Consider the following 21,479-nt stretch of genomic DNA (forward strand, 5'->3'; position numbering starts at 1 on the left):
TATATAAGACTAGGGGAGCAATGAAGAGAAACAATTTTGTATGGGTTTATTTCTAACCAAAAAGGAAGACATGGTAAAGAAAAGTGCATGGTAAAAGAAAATTGGGACAATAATCTATAAAAGAATATTTATAGAAAGCCAGATTCAAAAATGAATGAAAGAAATTGAAATGTAATGGGGATGAATAGAAGTTTCAGTATTTAATATAAAAATACCAACTGGATGAGAAACAACTGTATTTCAACAGCAATTCATGGGAAAAAGATAAGGGATTATTACTTTCCTTGAAGCCCAATATAAATTGACAAGGTGAAATGTTTAACAAAGATAAAAACAACAAAGTTCAATATTGGATTGAATCAAGAGAAAAATGGAGTCTGGATGATGGGAAATAAAACTTTATTTTCAAGAATGCTCTCATCAGAGTAACTGTGGTGAATGCCTTCAAACTGCTTCTATTAAAAAGAGTTAAGTGAGCTGGAAAAGTTTGATTTGAGTGCCTACTTTTTACCAAGAATGCACACGTATATACGTTGCAATATAAAAGGAGAGACATACATGCATATCAGTGGTTATAATAATATGATAACTTTGTAAGATGCGTGAGCCTAGAGCGTGAGTTGCTTATTACCCACACTTTGTGCCTTATATCTCTGAGAACCAAAAAAGAAGCCACACATTCTGCCTAGGTCAGGAAGACTCCATGATCACTACCTTTAAAGAGCTGAAACAGCATTTCTTACACTTAAGAACTCCTGAACTTCAGGCCCTACACCCGTGGACCTAGTGGTTGTACTCTATTAGAAAAGCAGTGCATTATAGTTCAGCACAGGCAACAAGAGCGTCACTCACTAGTTCTTCCTAAATGTGCAATGTGCTCTGATATCATTATTTTATTAAATTAAAAAAATGTTTAAATTAGTGGTACAATAAATTGGTTTATCAACTCTTACAGGGTTGTGACTCATAATTTGAGAAATAGTGCATTAAATTATCTCTAAAGTTTCTACTAAACATTTAAATTTTCAATTAATGCAGTGTTTGAAGATATAAAATGACAGAGTATGAAGAAATAGAACTTTCTCCAGTGGTTCAGTGGATGATCACTGCTTAATAAAGAAATCAGTGTTCCTGTTAGCCCTGCTCAAGACAAATAAAAATGTATGAGTATAAATTATGTCAAATTTTTGCAGAAAAGTATTCATTATGGATGGTTTTTGTAATAAAATAGTTTTAAGTAATGAAAATCTCGCAACAAACAAAAGTCCAGGACCAGATAACTTCATAGGTGAATTCTATCAAACATTTAGAGGATAGTTTACATCTATCCTTCTCAAGCTATTCCAAAATATTGCAGAAGAAGGAACACTTCCAAACTCGTTCTATGAGGACAGCATCACCCTGCTACCAAAACCAGACAAAGATATCACTGATGAACATAGATATAAAAATCCTCAACAAAATACTAGCAAACCAAATCTAACAATACATTAAAAGGATCACACACCATGATCAAGTGGGATTTATCCCAGGGTTGCAAGGATTTTTCAATATCTGCAAATCAATCAATGTGATAAACTACATTAACAAATTGAAGAGTAAAAACCGTATTACCAACTCAGTAGATGCAGAAAAAGCTTTTGATAAAATTCAACATCTATTTATGAAAAACCCAATTTGTAGAGAGTTAACACATCTCAACATAATAAAGGCCATATATGACAAACCCACCGCTAACATCATACTTAATGGTGAAAAGCTGAAAGCATTTCTTTTAAGATCAGGAACAAGACAACAATGTCCACTCTTGCCACTTTTATTTAACACAGTTTTGGAAGTCCTAACCATGGCAATCAAAGAAGAAAGAGAAATAAAAAGAATACAAATTGGAAAGAAGTGAAACTGTCATTGTTTGCAGATGACATGATACAATACATAGAAAATCCTAAAGACACCACCAGAAAACTACTAGAGCTCATCAATGAATTTGGCACAGTTGCAGGATACAAAATTAATATACAGAAATATGTTGCATTCCTATCCACTAACAACAAACTATTAGGAAGAGAAATTAAGAAAACAATCCCATTTACCATTGCATCAAAAAGTATAAAATACTTAGGAATAAATCTACCTAAGGAGGCAAAAGAACTGTACTTGGAAAAAGAAATTGAAGAAATTGAAGATAACACAAACAAATGGAAATATATACCATGTTCTTGGATTGGAAGAATCGATATTATTAAAATGATCATCTTACACAAGGCAACCTACAGATTCAGTGCAATCCCTATCAAAATACCAATGGCATTTTTCACAGAACTAGAACAAATAATTTTAAAATTTGTATGGAAACCCAAAAGATCCCAAATAGACAAAACAATCTTGAGAAAGAAAAATGGAGCTGGAGGAATCATGCTCCCTGACTTCAGATTATACTACAAAGCTACAGTAATCAAAAAGTATGGTACTGGCACAAAAACAGACACATAGATCAATGGATAGGGAGCCCAGATATAAACCCACACACTTATGGTCAATTAATCTATGACAAAGGAGGCAAGAATATACAATGGGGAAAAGACAGTCTCTTCAATAAATGATGCTGTGAAAACTGGACAGCTACATGTAAAGAATGAAATTAGAAGATTCTCTAACACCATATACAAAAACAAACTCAAAATGGATTAAAGAGCTGAATGTAAGACCGGATACTATAAAACTCCTAGAGGAAAGCATAGGCAGAACACTCTTTGACATAAATTATAGCAATATTTTTTTGGATCTGTCTCCTAAAGCAAAGGAAATAAAAGCAAAAGTGAACAAATGGGACCTAATTAAACTTAAAAGCCTTTGCACAGCAAAGGAGACCGTCAACAAAATAAAAAGACAACCTACTGAATGGGAGAAAATATTTGCAAATGATATGACCAATAAGGGGTTACTATCTAACATATATAAACAGGTCATGTAACTCAACATCAAAAAATACAAAAAGAAAAAACCAACCAGATTAAAATATGGGCAGAAGAGCTGAATAGACATTTTTCCAAAGAGGAGATGCATATGGCCAATAGGAACATGAAAAGATGCTCAACATCACTAAATCATCAGCGAAATGCAAATCAAAACTACAATGAGATATTACCTCACATCTGTCAGAATGGCTATCATCAAAAAGAATACACATAACAAATGTTGGTGAGGATGTGGAGAAAAGGGAACCCTTGTACACTGTTGGTGGGTATATAAATTGGTGCAGCCATGTCGTATGGAGGTACGGAGGTTCCTCAAAAAACTAACATTAGAACTACCATATGACCCAGCAATTCCATTCCCAGGAATATATCTGAAAACAACAACAACAACAAAAACTAATTTGAAAAGATACATGCACCCCAATGTTCATAGCAGCATTATTTACAATTGCCAAGATATGGAAGCAACCTAAGTGTCTGTCAACAGATGAATGGATAAAGAAGATATGGCATATACATACAATGGAGTACAACTCAGTCATAAAAAAGAATGAAATTTTGCCATTTGCAGCAACATGGATGGACTTGGAGGGCATCATGCTAAGTGAAATAAGTCAGACAGAGAAAGACAAATACTGTGTTATATCACTTATATGTGGTATCTAAAAAATGCAAAAAAACTAGTGAATAAATGAAAAAGAAGCAGACTCACAGATATAAAGAACAAACTAGTGGTTACCAGTGAGGAGAGGGAAGAGGGGAGGGGCAATATAGGGGTAAGGCAGTAAGAAGTACAAACTATTAGTCAGAAAATAAGCTATAAGGAAATATTGGACAACACAGGAAATACAGCCAATATTTTATAATAACTATAAATGTAGTATAACCATTAACAATTGTGAATCACTATTATATTGTACACCTGTAACATATAATATTGTCCATCAACCATACTTCAGTAGAAAAAGAAAAACATGTTTTAATGCAACAGATAGCATGGAGTAGTTATTAGTCTTCATCAAATATTAAATAAAGGTATTAAGATTCAAGACAAAGAAAATCAGACTAGGAAGAATACTGCCAAGTTTAACAGAACTTCAGAACCAATTTTTAAAATATAAAGATAACAACTAAAAAAATCAGCCTCCATCAGATTCTTTAGCAAAACTCAAGTTTTTAATGAACAAAGTTTGAACTGAAATAATATTCAAATTAAAAATCCTGAAAAAATTTTACAATGCTTTGCAAAAATGATGTGTAATTTTTATCTCCCAAATCCATTTCCATAGACATGCGAAATGTAATGAGGATCTACCCACAATTACATCTCTACATGCTTTCTCTCCCCCTATCATTACACAAATCTGATTTACCTAAGGAAGCCCACAGGCTGAGGTCAAGGTGGCAGCTTCCAGCTCTGATATTAGCTCTACTCTGAAGAGTAGTGGACGACTTAGCCTATTCGGAGACTTATAAAAGCTCGAAACATCTTTAAAGGGACATAAGCAATAATTCACATGCTTATGATATCTTACTTGATCAACTGTCAAAATGCATTATCTTGGACATGGTAATATCCCTAGTAGAACTTTATCCCTAATAAAATATCGTTGATAGTATTTGATCCTCTGAATATTTTAAATATTTAGTATTTAAAGTATTTAAAAATATTTAGACTACATGAACTAATGTAATCCATCACATCAATAATCTAAAGAAGAAACATCACACGATGATATCAGTGGATGCAGAGGAAACATTTGACAACAAATAGCACCCATTCATGATAAAAATCTCTCAGTAAACTAGGAATAGAGAGAAACTTTCTTAACTTGATAAAGACCATCTACAAAAAACCTATAGCTAACATTGTACTTAATTATGAGAAACTAAAAGCTTTCCTACTAAGATCAGGAACAAGACAAGTATATCCCTTCTCACCACTCCTTTTCAACACTGTACTGGAAGTCATAACTAATGCAATTAGACAAGAAAAGGAAACAAAACGTAACTGATTAGGAAGCAAGAAGTAAAACTGTCTTTGTTGGCAGATGACATTATTGTTTATGTAGAAAATCCGAAGAATCTACAAAACATAAAAAAACAAAAACAAAAACCTCCTGGAACTAATAAGTGATTATAACAAAGTTGCAGATTACAAAGTTAATACACAAAAGTTCATCACTTTCCTATGGACTAACATTTAACAAGTGGGGTTTGAAATTTTAAAATGCCATTATGTTAGCACTACATAAATAAAATACTTAGGTATAAATCTAATGTGTATAAGGTCTATATGAGGAAAACTATAAAATTCTAATGAAAGAAACAAAGAACTAAATAAAGTGGGAGATATTCTATGTTCATGAATAGGAAGACTCAATATTGTCAAGATGTCAGTTTTTCCCAACTTGATCTATATTGATCTATTGATCAATGCAATCTCAATCAAACTCCCAACAAGTTATTTTGTCAATATCTACAAACTGATTCTAAAGTGTATATGAAGAGGCAAAAGACCTAGAATAGCTAACACAATACCAAAGGAAAAGGAAAAAGTCAGGACTGCCACTACCTGACTTAAAGACATACTATAAAGCTATAGTAATCAAGACAGTGTGGTATGGATGAAAGAATAGACAAACAGATAAACAGAATAGAACAGAAACCCCAGAAATATACCCACATGAATCTAGTCAACAGATCTTTGGTAAAGGAGCAAAGGCAATATTATGGAGCAAAGATAGTCCTTTCCAACAAATGGTACTGGAACTACTGGACATCTACAGGCAAAAAATGAATCTAGACACAGACCTTATACCCTTCACAGACATTAACTCAAAATGGATCACAGACCTAAATGTAAACATGCAAAGCTATAAATCTCCTAGAAGATAACAGGAGAAAATATAATGATCTTGGACAAGGTGATGACTTTTTAGATATGATACCAAAAGCACAATACGTGACAGAAAGAGTTAATAAACTGGATTTAATTAAAATTTAAAATATCTGCTCTGTGAAAGACACTGTCAAGAGAGTAAGAAGACAAGCCACATTAGGAGAAAATATTTGCAAAAACAAAGCTGATAAAGGACTGTTATTCAAAATGTACAAAGAATTCTCAAAACTTAACAATAAGAAAACAAACAACTTGATCAGAAAACAGGTCAAAGCTCTTAAAAGATACCTCATCAAAGAAGACATACAGATGATAAAGAAGCATATAAAAAGATGCTCCACATCATATGTCATCATAAAATGTAAATTAAAAAACAATGGGGTTCCACTACACATCTATTAGAACGGCCAAAATCCAGAACACTGAAAACACCAAATGCTGTGGGGCAACAGGAGCTCTCATTCATTGCTAGTGGCTGTGCAAAACTATACAGCCACTTTGGAACACAGTTTGGCAATTTCTTACAAAACAAAACACTTAGCATACCATCCAGAAATTGCCATCCCTGGTATTTAACCAAATGAGCTGAAAACTTATATCCACACAGAAACCTGCACATGGATGTTTATAGCAGCTTTATTCACATTTGCCAAAACTTGGAAGCAACCAAGATGTCCTTCAGTGGGTGAATGGACAACTAAACATCCAGACTACAAAATATTACTTAGCACTGAAAGAAATGAACTATCAAGCCATAAAAAGACACAGAAGAAACTTAAATGTGTATTACTAAATAAAGGAAGCCAGTGTGAAAAGGCTACATATTATATGACTCCAACTATATAACACTCTGGAAAGGCAAAAACAGTTACAGATCAGTGACTGCCAGGGGTTAGCGTAGAGGGAAGGATGAATAGGCATAGCACAGAGTATTTTTAGATCCATGAAACTGCTCTGTGTGATACTATAAGGATGGATAAATGTCTTTATACGTTTGTCCAAACTCATAAAATGGACAATACCAAGAGTGAACCCAAATGTAAACTATGGACTTCGGGTGATAATGACACATCAATGTAGATTCCGCAATTGTAACAAATATACCACTCTGGTAGGGGATGGTGATCATGGGGGAGGTTATATATGTGGGGGGGGGCAGGGAGTATGTGGAAATTTTTCTGCCTTCAATTTTTATGTAAACCTAAAACTGTTCTAAAAAATAGTCTTTAAATAAATATTTAAAAATTTGGACTGTGTAACCTAAGGCACCTTACCATTTTTGGGACTTCCACACAATAAGTGGGAAATGAAGGTGGTTTGTTCTAGACTTCTTCGGAATTATCTTTTATATCCATTAGAGTTTTAGCTTAATATTTCTAAGTCAGTTACTGTGGACTGAATTGTGTTCCCTCAAAATTAATATTTTGAAGCCCTAACTCCCAATGTGACTCTATTTGGAGATATGTCCTGTGAAGTAGTGATAAAGGTTAAGTGAGGTCATAAGGGTGCAATCTTAATCCAGCAGCACTGGTGCTCTTATAAGAAGAAGAGAGACCAGAGCTATTTATCCATATGCCCATGCATTGAGGAACGGCTAAATGAGGACACAGAAGGCAGCTATCCACACCCAAAGGTGAGAGCTCTCCCCAGGCACTGACCCTCCTAGCACCTTGACCTTGGACTTTCCAGTCTCCAGAAATGTGAGAAAATACATTTTGATTGTTTCAGCCACCCAGTGTGTGGTACATTGTTATGGCAGCCTGGAATATTAATATGCAGATCAGTGTAATTTTAATCAGAGGATAGACTATTTCTTGTTGCTCAGTTCTCTTCCATGTAAGTGAGCTAATGAGTATGGTGTCAGATATACAGAACGCATAAACAAAGATTATGAATTCAATTCTCAGCTATACCCCCTCATTAGCTACATGATCTTAAACTTCCTAAGCTAGTTTTCTTATCTGAAAAGTTAGAAAAATAACACATCCTTTTGAGGTTATTACAAAGATTAAATCTGATGATGCTTGTTCATTTCTTGGATCATTCATTCATTCATTCATTATCTAACAAATATCCATTACTTAGGATGAGAAAGCTTACACATATACTATATTATTCTTCAATTTATTAATCACCTCACTGAGCTTAAATCTTTGGTTCTTCAATGAAAAAATATTTTATATGATGGCAAAAATATTCTACATGGAGAATATATAATCATAAATACAGGCAATATAATACAAGTATACACATATACATTTATACCCACCCACATCTATAAAATCTTACCTCTTTGCTTTCTTCCAGATCTGATTCACTACTAAAGTCCTCTGTGTTTAAATTTTCAAAGTCAGACTCTCCTACAGCAATCGGTACAGTCACAGTAAGACTGGGATTGTTTATGAACGACATGTAATCACTTTCATCGATAATGTATTTTTCAACACTGCTGCCAGTTCCTATTCCACTTGTGGTTCCATTTACATCTTTAAGATAGTCAAGATCTTTCCCAATTTCTGTTGTATGATTGGACATACAACTGTCTTTCTTGTTGTTTAGATCATCAAGTGGTTTAATTTCATCTAAAATCTTTTGTTTTCTAATGAAGGACTGTTGAATAAATTCATATATTTTTCTCTTCACATAAGCTATTCCCTTGTGCATCCTATCCACAGCAATTTGGAGATTGTTCATTTCATTATCATCATCAGTGGCTGCAAGGTTGTCTGCACTAAATGAGCTCAGGAGCAAGGCCAAAAAGAGGTTCAGGACCTTAAAAATAATACAAACATCATTATAATCTCACCCCAATGTGAAGAAGAGCAGATTGAGATCACTTATTTCTTGAAGTGTGGAGGAAACTATAAGTTCTAACAACTAGACAAGAAACACCACAGCACAGTGATCAGAAGTTGGGTGATCTAGGGACTTCCCTGGTGGCACAGTGGTTAAGAATCCGTCTGCCAATGCAGGGGACATGGGTTCGATCCCTGGTTCGGGAAGATCCCACATGCCGTGGAGCAACTAAGCCCGTGCGCCACAACTACTGAAGCCCGTGTGCCTAGAGCCCATGCTCCGCAGCAAGAGAAGCCACTGCAAGGAGAAGCTCACACACTGCAACAAAGAGTAGCCCCCGCTAGCTGCAACTATAGAAAGCCCGCACACAGAAATGAAGACCCAACACAGCCAAAATAAATAATTAATTTAAAAAAAAAAAAAGAAATTGGGTGATCTGAATTTGTGGTCTGGTTCAATAGCTACTTCACTGTTCATCCATGGGCAAAGACATGATTTCTGTTGGTCTCAAGTTCCCCTACTTATAAAATGAAGATGCTGAATGAGCTGACCTATGGCTTTACTAAATTTAAAATTGTATGAATATAAGAAACAAGATTTATACATGTTCTATATAAGAGTTCCAAACCTAAAATTCATTAGTGTTTAAAATTATGCATTTAAATGCATTTTAGTTTCTTTTTTGAAGAGAGATATTAAATTGGATATTAATTGAAAAATAACCATTATGACCCAGAACGAGAATTATGAGCTTAACATAGGCATCAACACATGTTTTCTTGATCTACTGCATTTCTCATACTCCACTGTTCACTAATTAGGCAACTGTTCATAATCAGTCGCTAATATTTCCATGAGACTGTAATATTAATGTACATATCCTTTGGAGTATATTATATATTTCTATAACAGTAATGTTCCAAACTTAAGAGAAAGGATTGATCAGTTACTCCATTTGGGTAATCTCAGGCATCATTAGCCAACCTTTGTTTGGTTAATAGAGCCACTAAAGGATTGGTTAATCCAGGTTGGTTCACGCATCTGCCATATGACATAGAGTGACTGAATGCTAACTAACATGAAGGGGCAAGGAAAAGGTGAAATAACTAGGAGCATTTAAAGGCACCACTTTTTAGTACTATACTGTCAAGTAAGACTGGGCTTTCTCTAAGTTTATTCTTCAGACTTCTCCCTTCCTTGGATCTGAATTTATGAAATGTTCCCAACATTTCCTACTAGACCTGTCTTCAATATGATACTCTATTGGAATTCATATAATAAATATGATGAAATGATTGACAAAATGGAGTTGAGTATAAATATTGTATGGTCACTGCTATATGGTTGTATTGTCAAAGTGAGACTGTAAGTGTATCAAAGGTAATAGACTTTTAAAATTAATAATCATAGTCTTTGTTTTGGACAAAATGGTCATCATTTCATTATGCTCTTAATGTATTTCTGAAACACATTTCTTAATGGGTACCTACCACCAGGTTTCCAATGACCATGACCATCATGAAGACAGTAAGGCACATGGCTTGACCGGCGACCTCCATGCAGTCCCACATGGTCTCTATCCACTCTCCACACAGCACTCGGAACACAATCAGGAAGGAGTGGAAGAAGTCATTCATGTGCCAACGTGGGAGCTTACACTCACTGTTGATCTTACAGACACAATCTTTGTAGCTTTTACCAAAGAGTTGCATGCCGACCACAGCAAAAATGAAGACGATGATGGCCAACACCAAGGTTAGATTTCCCAGAGCCCCCACTGAATTGCCGATGATCTTTATTAGCATATTTAATGTTGGCCAAGATTTTGCCAACTTGAAAACTCGGAGCTGAAAAATTAAAAAAATAATGTATATTATTATGATCAATCTTTAAAAGCATTACATATATTGAGCTTTACTAAGAAGTGATTAAAATTGAATTTCTTACAACATCTGCTATGCAGATGTTATAACTAAGCATGGTGACGGATGTTAACTGGACTTACTGTAGTGATCATTTTGCAATATATACAAATATTGGATCATATGTTGTATACCTGAAACTAATATATTGGTATATCAATTATACCTCAATAAGAAAGATATATCTATAACAAAAGACATTAAAAAAAAAAAAGCTAGTGGATATCCTGGACCAATACTGATTGCAGAACTTACAATCTACCCACTACTGACTGAAGAACTTACAATCTACCAATCTTCACTGGGGAAATATGCAAGAGCCACCTTGCATTCTTGTACTTTGCTTTCCAAACTTTTAAATCCATCCACCTCTGGACCTTAACCAATTAGAAATGACCTGGCGCCACTGCACCGTCATAGCACCACTCTCCTAAGCAAAAGGCATGGAGAGCAGGCTGTCTGGATGTCTTTGTGTCAGTGCTTGTCTTTACTCCAAGACACATTTCCTAATCTATCAAGGACAGAGAGCTGTGAGCAAATGTTGCACTTTACCAAATAAGAAGTAAAGGTCTTCCCATCGGGAGCTTCTTATCTAAAAACAAAACAAAACAAACAAAAAAACCAAAACAAAAAGACTCTCTTACATCTGCCCTGCCCTTGATCACTTTCAGGTGCATGGCTAATTTTTGGACTCCTCCTAGGAAGAATCTGATTCTTCCATATTTTAACCCTGAGATCAATTTCCCTGAGAGTGAATTTTTAATGATTACTTGGGGACCAACTGTCCTTAATTTGTTTTGTGAAGGTGGTTGTAAGGCATACCAGGCCTGACACTGATATTAACATGTGATCTCAATGATCTCTGCTCAAAGATACTCATTTGTCAATAGCATGCAAAGTACCATCACATTGAGCCCTGCTGTAAGTAGAGAAAAGTGTTTATTATTCATAATGCTCCTTTGGAGCACTGACATAGCTAGATGTACCTGCATTTAAAAACCTGGAATACTTCCCATGACTTTATAATTCTTTCCCTGATTTGCAAGGACATATATGTGAAGCAGTGGACATAGCAAGTAATCCTACAGATTTCTCTTGTCTGATTTTGGGAAGGAGCATATTTTCCAGAGGTAGAATTAGGAAGAGTTTCTACATACACATCTTATATCTGATTGTCATCCACCACTATAAAAGGGTGTTTATATTTTCAAAGCACTATTAAAATGTGAAACATTTTCATTAAAATATTTTCTTAGATCCAGAAATATTAACTATAGTCATATCTAGAAACAATAATTAGTCAGAATGGTAACTGAGGAATATATGAAACTTTATGTGACTAGGATTTTTGCAATAAAGGTTTTTCTAAATAAGTGGGAACAATTTTTTTTCCATTTAGGGACTGTTTTTGACAATGCACATGTCACACAAAAACTTAAAATGTTAATGGTGTGTGGTAAAACCTATGATGTAAAACCTATGATGCTTGTTGGAAAGGTTTTTGTCTTTGTGCTGTTTTGTTTTGTTTTGTTTTACCAATCGGAATGAACGGAGAACTGATAATCCTTCCACGTTGGCCAGGCCAAGTTCTACCAGGCTAAGCGTTACAATAAAACCATCAAAGATATTCCAGCCTTCTTGGAAATAATAGTAAGGATCCATGGCAATAATTTTCAGAAACATTTCTGCTGTAAAGATCCCAGTGAAAACCTAAGATCAAAACAAAGTTACTCTAATTCCATCAGATAATGATAAAGTAGAATGACATAATATTTGCTCTTAGAACAAAATGTTTATACTAGTAATGATTATATTACTAGCTTACATTTGCATAGTAATTTATAGTTGATGAAAAGCTCTCATATAAGTTATTTCATTTCATCCTCAATAGAAACGCTATTAAACACATAATGCAGGTATTATAACCATGACTTTACAGATGAGGAAACAGGTCTTCAGATGGGTGCAATGATTTGCCGAATATCAACTAGAAAACGGCAAAACTAGGATTGAGAGCAAATCTATTTTTAACCAGTGTTCTTTCCATCACATCAAACTGCATTTTCTTTCAGACTTCATACAGCACAGCTACTGACAAGATTTTCCCATAAACAGTTTTATGTATCTATAAGCTTATTCACATTTCCCTCTAATCAGATAGTTGTCATTATACATATGTATCTATATTATAATATGTGCATTACTATTATCAGTATTTGTTATGCACATGAAAAAAATTAATTTACTTCCATAGTATTGGGTTGGCCAATCCTCTTATGTAACATCTTACAGAAAAATCCAAACAAACTTTTTGGTTAAACTTATATAAATACTAAAGCTTTAAAAATAGAAATACTATAATTCAGGATGCTTTACATGCTTTGCTTTCCACCATCAAAAACCTTAAACCCTAAAACAAATACTATGGAAAATGCATACATTATTTTAGAGACCATTCTTTCAGCAAATAAAAGCTAATATTCCTATGTTGAGTCAACAGACGAACACTTTAATAATTTATGTTTTTTAAGCACAGAAGAGAAAGAATTTAGTGGCAACCTTCACCAAAAGTGGCACTGCTAATCCTATAATACACAAAATGTACTGGACGTTTTCAATATTTTATGGATTTGATTTAAAATAGACGAGTTAAACAATACATGGTCTACCTAGATCCTGGAAGCGGAAAAGCTGGAGACATTTTTGAGTTGTTAAACTATTGCTTATAATGATGATGACTAAGCAGGATAAAAAGATCTGCAATTTTATTTTAGCCTTCTACAGGTAGGGAAACTGTGATAACATCATTTCAAAAAGTGTGTCCTTAAACTATGGACTGCTTCTGTAGCTTGAAATAGTTGTAAATATCAATATTGACTTTTCAAGTGGTACTGTAGGCCTGTGCCTATTGCTCTCTTTCTCAGTTTCTGCTTTGATCTTAAGGGCTGTTATTTTTGGCAAAAGTAGGATATATCCAGCTAGATATAATTCCCATCTTTTGGGAGCCAGGAGGTAGAAAGGGTGGTGGAAAGACTGCTGTTAAGTTATTAAATGTAAAGAGTTTCTCAAACAGAAAGTTTGAAGACTGAACACATTTACCTTCCAATATGCTTACCAAGTTTCCTACTGTAAGCACATTATTGAAATGGTCCGTCATGGGATAGTGTTCCATGGCCATGAACAGAGTATTTAAGACAATACAGATGGTGATGGCCAGGTCAACAAATGGGTCCATCACAACCAGGTTGACAATATGCTTCACTTTTAACCAATGTGGCGAGCAGTCCCAGATTAAGAACATGTTGGAAAATTTATACCAACAGGGTGGGCATTTCTGCCTGGATTCTTCAAGTTCTAGATTTAAAAATAAATAAATAAAAACAACCACCAAAAGATATTGTTACACACATATATTCCTTTCAAATCGACTAGACTTCTTTTTAGTAACCAACACATTTCCCTTTGCAACAGTCAACCTCTTTTATACTTGATTTAAAAAAACTATACAATTTAATCTTTAGACGGCCCAAAATATTTCTTCACACATAAACATAGAACAGAGGTAGCAAAGAATGGTTTTCTTCTCTTATGCATTGATCCTGTGGTTCCATACTTTGCCTTAAGTTAAGTGAATGGTCTTTTAAATGAAGTCTCAATAAGAATATGGGTTGGAGTAGTGTAGACTGTGTGTAATCCTATGTTAATGTCTGGCTATGGTGTCATCCTCAGGCTATAAGAGATAGGACAGAGAGATAGGGTAGAGCCAAGAATCATCTTTTCAATTTGTTTTTATTTTGTGAGAATGACCCACTCCTCCCCTCCAATCTTGAGAGTATTTAGGAAGTCCTACGCTAAGTGGAACAGAAGAGAGGAACACCATGATTAATGGGATTAGAAACCCCTAACAGAAATGCTTTATTCTGCATTTTCAAGGAGTTGCCACACACAGGATACATTCTTTAGTTTCAATATCACAGAATTTAAGTAACTTTTTTTAAAGCTTCCAGAATACAGGAGTAGTTATAACAAATAACTCTTAAATAAGACCTGTTATGTTCTCTTTAGAATACACTGCTTCCAACTCACAGAGACATTCGCTTCGAACGAGACAATATAAGCTCAGTGAAAACAACTGAAACGGAAATGGAACTTGTTACAAACCTTCTACTGTATTTGTTAAAATGCTGGCTATGCTCATTGCTCTTTGCCTTTGAGAAGGATCTTCTAGAAAGTCCATGGAAACATGAAAAGAACTTGACCTTCTCTTTCTCATTTCAGTTTCAGTGGTTGTTCCCTGTAAAGAAAATGCTAATGTATTAAATGATTAACTTGAGCAATATGATAAGTGAACAACCAATGTGACGCTGTGAAATTCATGAAACACATGCGACATGCACGTTCATAGTTAATTGGTGATGGCAGATATTGCTGACTTATTGTATCATTAGCCTGGAATGTCCAAACTGTTACCCATTTACTCATACAGCAAAAACTGAGGGTTTTTTTTTTTACCCTCTGATTTCATAATTTTATGAGACATAACGTAATTTGGATATGATTGATAAATTTGTGAGAGACATATTTAACAATTTCCTTATTTCTGAACTAATAGTAAAAAGTAGTAACTTGAAACGACATCTAAATGATCAAGGCATTTTATGTTGAGAAGGTAGCCCTTTATTTTTAAGGAAATACAAATAATTACAACACTCGTAGCTGCCATCTCATTTTCTGGACACAAGACATAGATGATCATTGACAACACAAACTGTATGTTAAAAAAATAACAACACATGCTGCATGGACAACAGTTTCATCCAGGGTACCAAAGCAATAAGTCATCTAATTCTGACTTAGTCATGCCTCACCATGCTGATATATTTCCAAGTCTAATAAGAGGCAGCATGTGTTTAGAAATTCCTCATCTGGGTATACATTCACAAACACATAACATATCTTTGTACACAGACAATTCTTTTATCTGCCTGTATTAATATTTTTATTTGTGTCTCTTCATTCAGATTAGTTTTGAGAAGACCTATATCAGCATTTTTTTTTTAGTAAGACAAATATGCGTACTAGAAATTTTAAGATAATGTTGAAGCTATCTATTTAGGCACAGTGTTCTTGAAAATCTTCTAAACTAAAGCAGAGCTATATTGAAGAATCCGTTGGAAAGATTTATTATACACCCTTTACAGTTAAACATAAGAATCGTTCATTTACTCTTACACCAGAGCTTTAGAGGATGTCCTGCTGTCTAAGTTCAGCATGGGTATATAGCAAATCCTCCAACTGGAAGCAGTCATTTACTATTGTGTTTAATTTATCCTTAGCACGTTTAATAAGTAAATGCATTCAGGTGTTATGCAAGAAGGTGCCGAAGCCTTAAGTTTTAGTTGGATACTCTCTTAAAGATATTAAAAGATGCAGGTGCATTCACAGCTTGACCAACCAGGTATCATTCTCAAGGGGTTCCATTCTGTAGAAACACTGGCTGGTGCAGCAATAATGAGCCAGCCATGCCTGAACTATTTAAAACTTCCTTACATTGTCATCAGTAGCTGGCTTATCTATTATCACCTCTGGTAGAAGCTGTCCAACAGGCGATGTAGGAACTGAAGGTCCACCAACCAAGGAAACCACACCATTGCAATCCACAGTGCTGTGCATCTTCCCATTGGCTGGAAACACGGCCAGCATCCGGGACGACCTACTGGTCTGACTCAGGTTACTGTTGCGTCGCTCTCCATGTCGTTGGGGCACAAATAAGGAGTCTCTGCGGCTTTCATTATCCTCGAAGGTGCTGTGTTCATCATCAGCAAAGTCATTCTCTGATCCCACATCCTTTGCTCGCCCTCTGAAGCTGAAAAGGCTTGTTCTGCTATTTCGCCTTGGAGAAAATAAGGAGCCACGGATGCTCAACAAAGACTAAAAGTTTGAAACCAAAAACAAATAATAATAAAATCATATTAATATGGCCATTTGGAATGTGCTTTTATTTTGCAAGATTAAGTTGAAGGGGACTTCAGCATTCAAAACAGAATGTGACTCATCCTTTTTTGATTAACATTCTCGTTTTATGTGCATTTGGATTAAATTAAATTACTTTTCTAAGAGACGATTTCTAGCCCTTGAGATTAATGACTGGGGAGATAGATCGCAACTTAAAGATATTGAAAAACAAAACCCTGAACCACCATATTTCATATTCAAAAGCAAGCATCTTTAGTATCTTACTATGGACATTGTAAACACTCAATAAATATCAGTAGCATGACCTTAACAGGGGCACATTTGTTTCCGTTGCTCTTTCCCTTCAAGAAATTCTAACACTTTTCACGAATTGTTTTAGTCTATCTTTCTAAAATCACTTTAAATTAATTATTGTTCTTGTTTCAGCTAAAAGGCACAGTGTTGTTGGAACTTGAAGACTTCTGAAATTCAGAGTGATGTGCTTTTTGATAAAGTATACCATGACGAATATTTTCAGAAGCATGCATGATAGTTTATAAAGTAGTCAGGGATGAAAAAACAATATAAAATAACCAAAGAGTTGTAGATTACTGATCAGTTATCTACAATTTTTTTTCTCATTAAAAAGGCTGCAGACCAGAAAGATGAAATGTCATTAGTTACAACAAGTACCAGCAGACAGGTTCAGGTGAGAATCTGGGTCCCCTGACTTTCAATGCAGTGTTATCTCAACTACACCCCACTGTAGATTTACCTGTGCAAACTAAGATTTTCTCATAACTATGTACAGAAAGGATAGGTTTAAATATAATAAACACAGCAGTCAATTCAGTTGATAAAAATTCATAAGTTGAGTAAGGCCCGCGGAATTGGCAAACTGTGTGGAAGGAGCGGGATCTGTAGAGCTCAGCAGCGGCAAGGTACAAAACAAAGAATCGCTTTGCACAAAGCCAGAAGGAATACACTGAAAGAATTATCAGAAAAGAATAATACATAGATTGCTTTGGCTGGGCTTCCGGGAAGATGGCGGAAGAGTAAGACGCGGAGATCACCTTCCTCCCCACAGATATACCAGAAATACATCTACACATGGAACAACTCCTACAGAACACCTACTGAACGCTGGCAGACCTCAGACCTCCCAAAAGGCAAGAAACCCCCACGTACCTGGGTAGGACAAAAGAAAAAAGAATAAACAGAGACAAAAGGATAGGGACGGGACCTGCACCAGTGGGAGGGAGATGTGAAGGAGGAAAGGTTTCCACACACTAGGAAGCCCCTTCGCGGGCGAAGACTGCGGGTGGCAGAGGGGGGAAGCTTTGAAGCTGTGGAGGAGAGCACAGCAACAGGGGTGCAGAGGGCAAAGCGGGGAGATTCTCGCACAGAGGATCAGGGCCGACCGGCACTCACCAGCCCGAGAGGTTTGTCTGCTCACCTGCCGGGGCAGGCGGGGCTGCGAGCTGAGGCTTGGGCTTCGGTCGGAGCGCCGGAAGAGGGCTGGGGTTGGCTGCGTGAACACAGCCTGCAGGGGGTTAGTGCACCACGGCTAGCCGCTGGGAGGGAGTCTGGGGAAAAGTCTGGACCTGCCGAAGAAGCAAGAGACTTTTTCTTCCCTCTTTGTTTCCTGGTGCGCGAGGAGAGGGGATTAAGAGCGCTGCTTAAAGGAGCTCCAGAGACAGGCGCGAGCCGCGGCTAAAAGCGCGGACCCCAAAGATGGGCATGAGACGCTAAGGCTGCTGCTGCTGCCACCAAGAAGCCTGTGTGCGAGCTCAGGTCACTATTCACACCTCCCCTCCCGAGAGCCTGTGCAGCCCGCCACTGCCAGGGTCCCGGGATCCAAGGACAACTTCCCGGGGAAAACGCACAGCGCGCCTCAGGCTGGTGCAACGTCACGCTGGCGCAACGTCACGCTGGCCTCTGCCGCTGCAGGCTTGCGCCGCACTCCATGCCCCTCCCTCCCCCCCCGGCCTGTGTGAGCCAGAGCCCGCAAAACAGCGGCACCTTTAACCCCGTTCTGTCTGAGCGAAGAACAGACGTCCTCCAGCGACCTACACGCAGAGGCGGGGCCAAATCCAAAGCTGAGCCCCTGGGAGCTGTGAGAACAAAGAAGAGAAAGGGAAATCTCTCCCAGCAGCCTCAGAAGCAGCGGATTAAAGCTCCACAATCAACTTGATGTACTCTGCATCTGTGCAATACATGAATAGACAACGAATCATCCCAAATTGAGGAGGTGGACTTTGAGAGCAAGATTTATGATTGTTTCCCCTTTTCCTCTTTTTGTGAGTGTGTATGTGTATGCTTCTGTGTGAGATTTTGTCTGAATAGCTTTGCTTCCACCACTTGTCCTAGGGCTCTATCCTTCCTTTTATTTTTTTTTAATAATTATTTTTTATTTTAATAACTTTATTATATTTTATCTTACTTTATTTTATTTTACTTTATCTTCTTTCTTTCTTTCTTTCCTTCCTTCCCTCCTTCCTCCCTCCCTCCTTTCTTTCTCTTTCTTTTCTTTCTTTCTTTCTTTCTTTCTTTCTTTCTTTCTTTCTTTCTTTCTTTCTTTCTTTCTTTCTTTCTTTCTTTCTTCTACTAATTCTTTCTTAATACTTTTTCTCCCTTTTATTCTTAGCCGTGTGGATGAAAGGCTCTTGGTGCTCCAGCCAGGAGTCAGTGCTGTGCCTCTGAGGTGGGAGAGCCAACTTCAGGACACTGGTCCACAAGAGACCTCCCAGCTCCACATAATATCAAATGGCAAAAATCTCCCAGAGATCTCCATCTCAACACCAGCACCCAGCTTCACTCAACGACCAGCAAGCTACAGTGCTGGACATCCTATGCCAAACAACTAGCAAGACAGGAACACAGCCCCACCCATTAGCAGAGAGGCTGCCTAAAATCATAATAAGGACACAGACACCCCAAAACACACCACCAGATGTGGACCTGCCCATCAGAAAGACAAGATCCAGCCTCATCCACCAGAACAGAGGCACTACTCCCCTCCACCAGGAAGCCTACACAACCCACTGAACCAACCTTAGCCACTGGGGACAGACACCAAAAACAACGGGAACTACGAACCTGCAGCCTGCAAAAAGGAGACCCCTAAGACAGTAAGATAAGCAAAATGAGAAGACAGAAAAACACACAGCAGATGAAGGAGCAAGATAAAAACCCACCAGACCTAACAAGAGGAAATAGGCAGTTTACCTGAAAAAGAATTCAGAATAATGATAGTAAAGATGATCCAAAATCTTGGTAATAGAATGGACAAAATGCAAGAAACATTTAACAAGGACCTAGAAGAACTAAAGATGAAACAAACAACGATGAACAACACAATAAATGAAATTAAAAGTACTCTAGATGGGATCAATAGCAGAATAACTGAGGCAGAAGAACGGATAAGTGACCAGGAAGATAAAATAGTGGAAATAACTACTGCAGAGCAGAATAAAGAAAAAAGAATGAAAAGAATTGAGGACAGTCTCAGAGACCTCTGGGACAACGTTAAACGTACCAACATTCGAATTATTGGGGTTCCAGAAGACGAAGAGAAAAAGAAAGGGACTGAGAAAATATTTGAAGAGATTATAGTTGAAAACTTCCCTAATATGGGAAAGGAAATAGTTAATCAAGTCCAGGAAGCACAGAGAGTCCCGTACAGGATAAATCCAAGGAGAAATATGCCAAGACACATATTAATCAAAGTGTCAAAAATTAAATACAAAGAAAACATATTAAAAGCAGCAAGGGAAAAACAACAAATAACACACAAGGGAATCCCCATAAGGTTAACAGCTGATCTTTCAGCAGAAACTCTGCAAGCCAGAATGGACTGTAAGGACATATTTAAAGTGATGAAGGAGAAAAACCTGCAACCAAGATTACTCTACCCAGCAAGGATCTCATTCAGATTTGATGGAGAAATTAAAACCTTTACAGACAAGCAAAAGCTGAGAGAGTTCAGCACCACCAAACCAGCTTTCCAACAACTGCTAAAGGAACTTCTCTAGGCAAGAAACACAAGAGAAGGAAAAGACCTACAATAATGAACCCAAAACAAGATAATGGTAATAGGGACATACATATCAATAATTACCTTAAATGTAAATGGACTAAATGCTCCCACCAAGAGACACAGATTGGTTGAATGGATACAAAAACAAGACCCATATATTTGCTGTCTACAAGAGACCCACTTCAGAGCTAGAGACACATACAGACTGAAAGTAAGGGGATGGTAAAAGATATTTCATGCAAATGGAAACCAAAAGAAAGCTGGAGTAGCAATTCTCATATCAGACAAAATAGACTTTAAAATAAAGACTGTTAGAAGAGACAAAGAAGGACACTACATAATGATCAAGGGATCGATCCAAGAAGATATAACAATCGTAAATATTTATGCACCCAACATAGGAGCACCTCAATACATAAGGCAAATACTAACAGCCATAATAGGGGAAATCTACAGTAACACATTTATAGTAGGCGACTTTAACACCCCACTTTCACCAATGGATGGATCATCTAAAATGAAAATAAATAAGGAAACACAAGCTTTAAATGATACATTAAACAAGATGGACTTAATTGATATTTATAGGACATTCCATCCAAAAACAACAGAATACACATTATTCTCAAGTGCTCATGGAACATTCTCCAGGATAGATCACATCTTGGGTCACAGGTCAAGCCTTGGTAAATTTAAGAAAATTGAAATTGTTTCAACTATCTTTTCTGACCACAACGCTATGAAACTAAATATCAATTACAGGAAAAGATCTGTAAAAAATACAAACACATGGAGGCTAAACAATACATTACTTAATAACAAAGTGATCAGTGAAGTAATCAAAGAGGAAATTAAAAAATACCTAGAAACAAATGACAATGGAGACA

General features: G+C 36.5%; 1 protein-coding gene across 6 annotated transcripts in view; it reads right to left on the bottom strand.

Moving 5' to 3' along the window:
• The window catches only part of LOC136125958 (sodium channel protein type 1 subunit alpha), a 93,141-nt gene that overhangs the window by 40,666 nt on the left and 30,996 nt on the right, over positions 1–21,479 (bottom strand). For 2 of the 6 annotated variants that reach the window (XM_065880984.1, XM_065880983.1), the window contains exons 11-16: positions 16,233–16,529; positions 14,760–14,892; positions 13,714–13,952; positions 12,135–12,308; positions 10,167–10,523; positions 8,170–8,652 (exon numbers count right to left, since the gene is read on the bottom strand). In XM_065880984.1, the coding sequence (XP_065737056.1) occupies positions 8,170–8,652; positions 10,167–10,523; positions 12,135–12,308; positions 13,714–13,952; positions 14,760–14,892; positions 16,233–16,529 (1,683 nt within the window). Of the gene's footprint in view, positions 1–8,169; positions 8,653–10,166; positions 10,524–12,134; positions 12,309–13,713; positions 13,953–14,759; positions 14,907–16,148; positions 16,530–21,479 lie in introns of all 6 variants that reach the window. The other 4 variants (XM_065880982.1, XM_065880980.1, XM_065880985.1 and 1 more) reach the window with 3 other exon arrangements.

Source organism: Phocoena phocoena, chromosome 7 (genome assembly GCF_963924675.1).
Source record: "Phocoena phocoena chromosome 7, mPhoPho1.1, whole genome shotgun sequence".
Taxonomy (NCBI): Eukaryota; Metazoa; Chordata; class Mammalia; order Artiodactyla; family Phocoenidae; genus Phocoena; species Phocoena phocoena.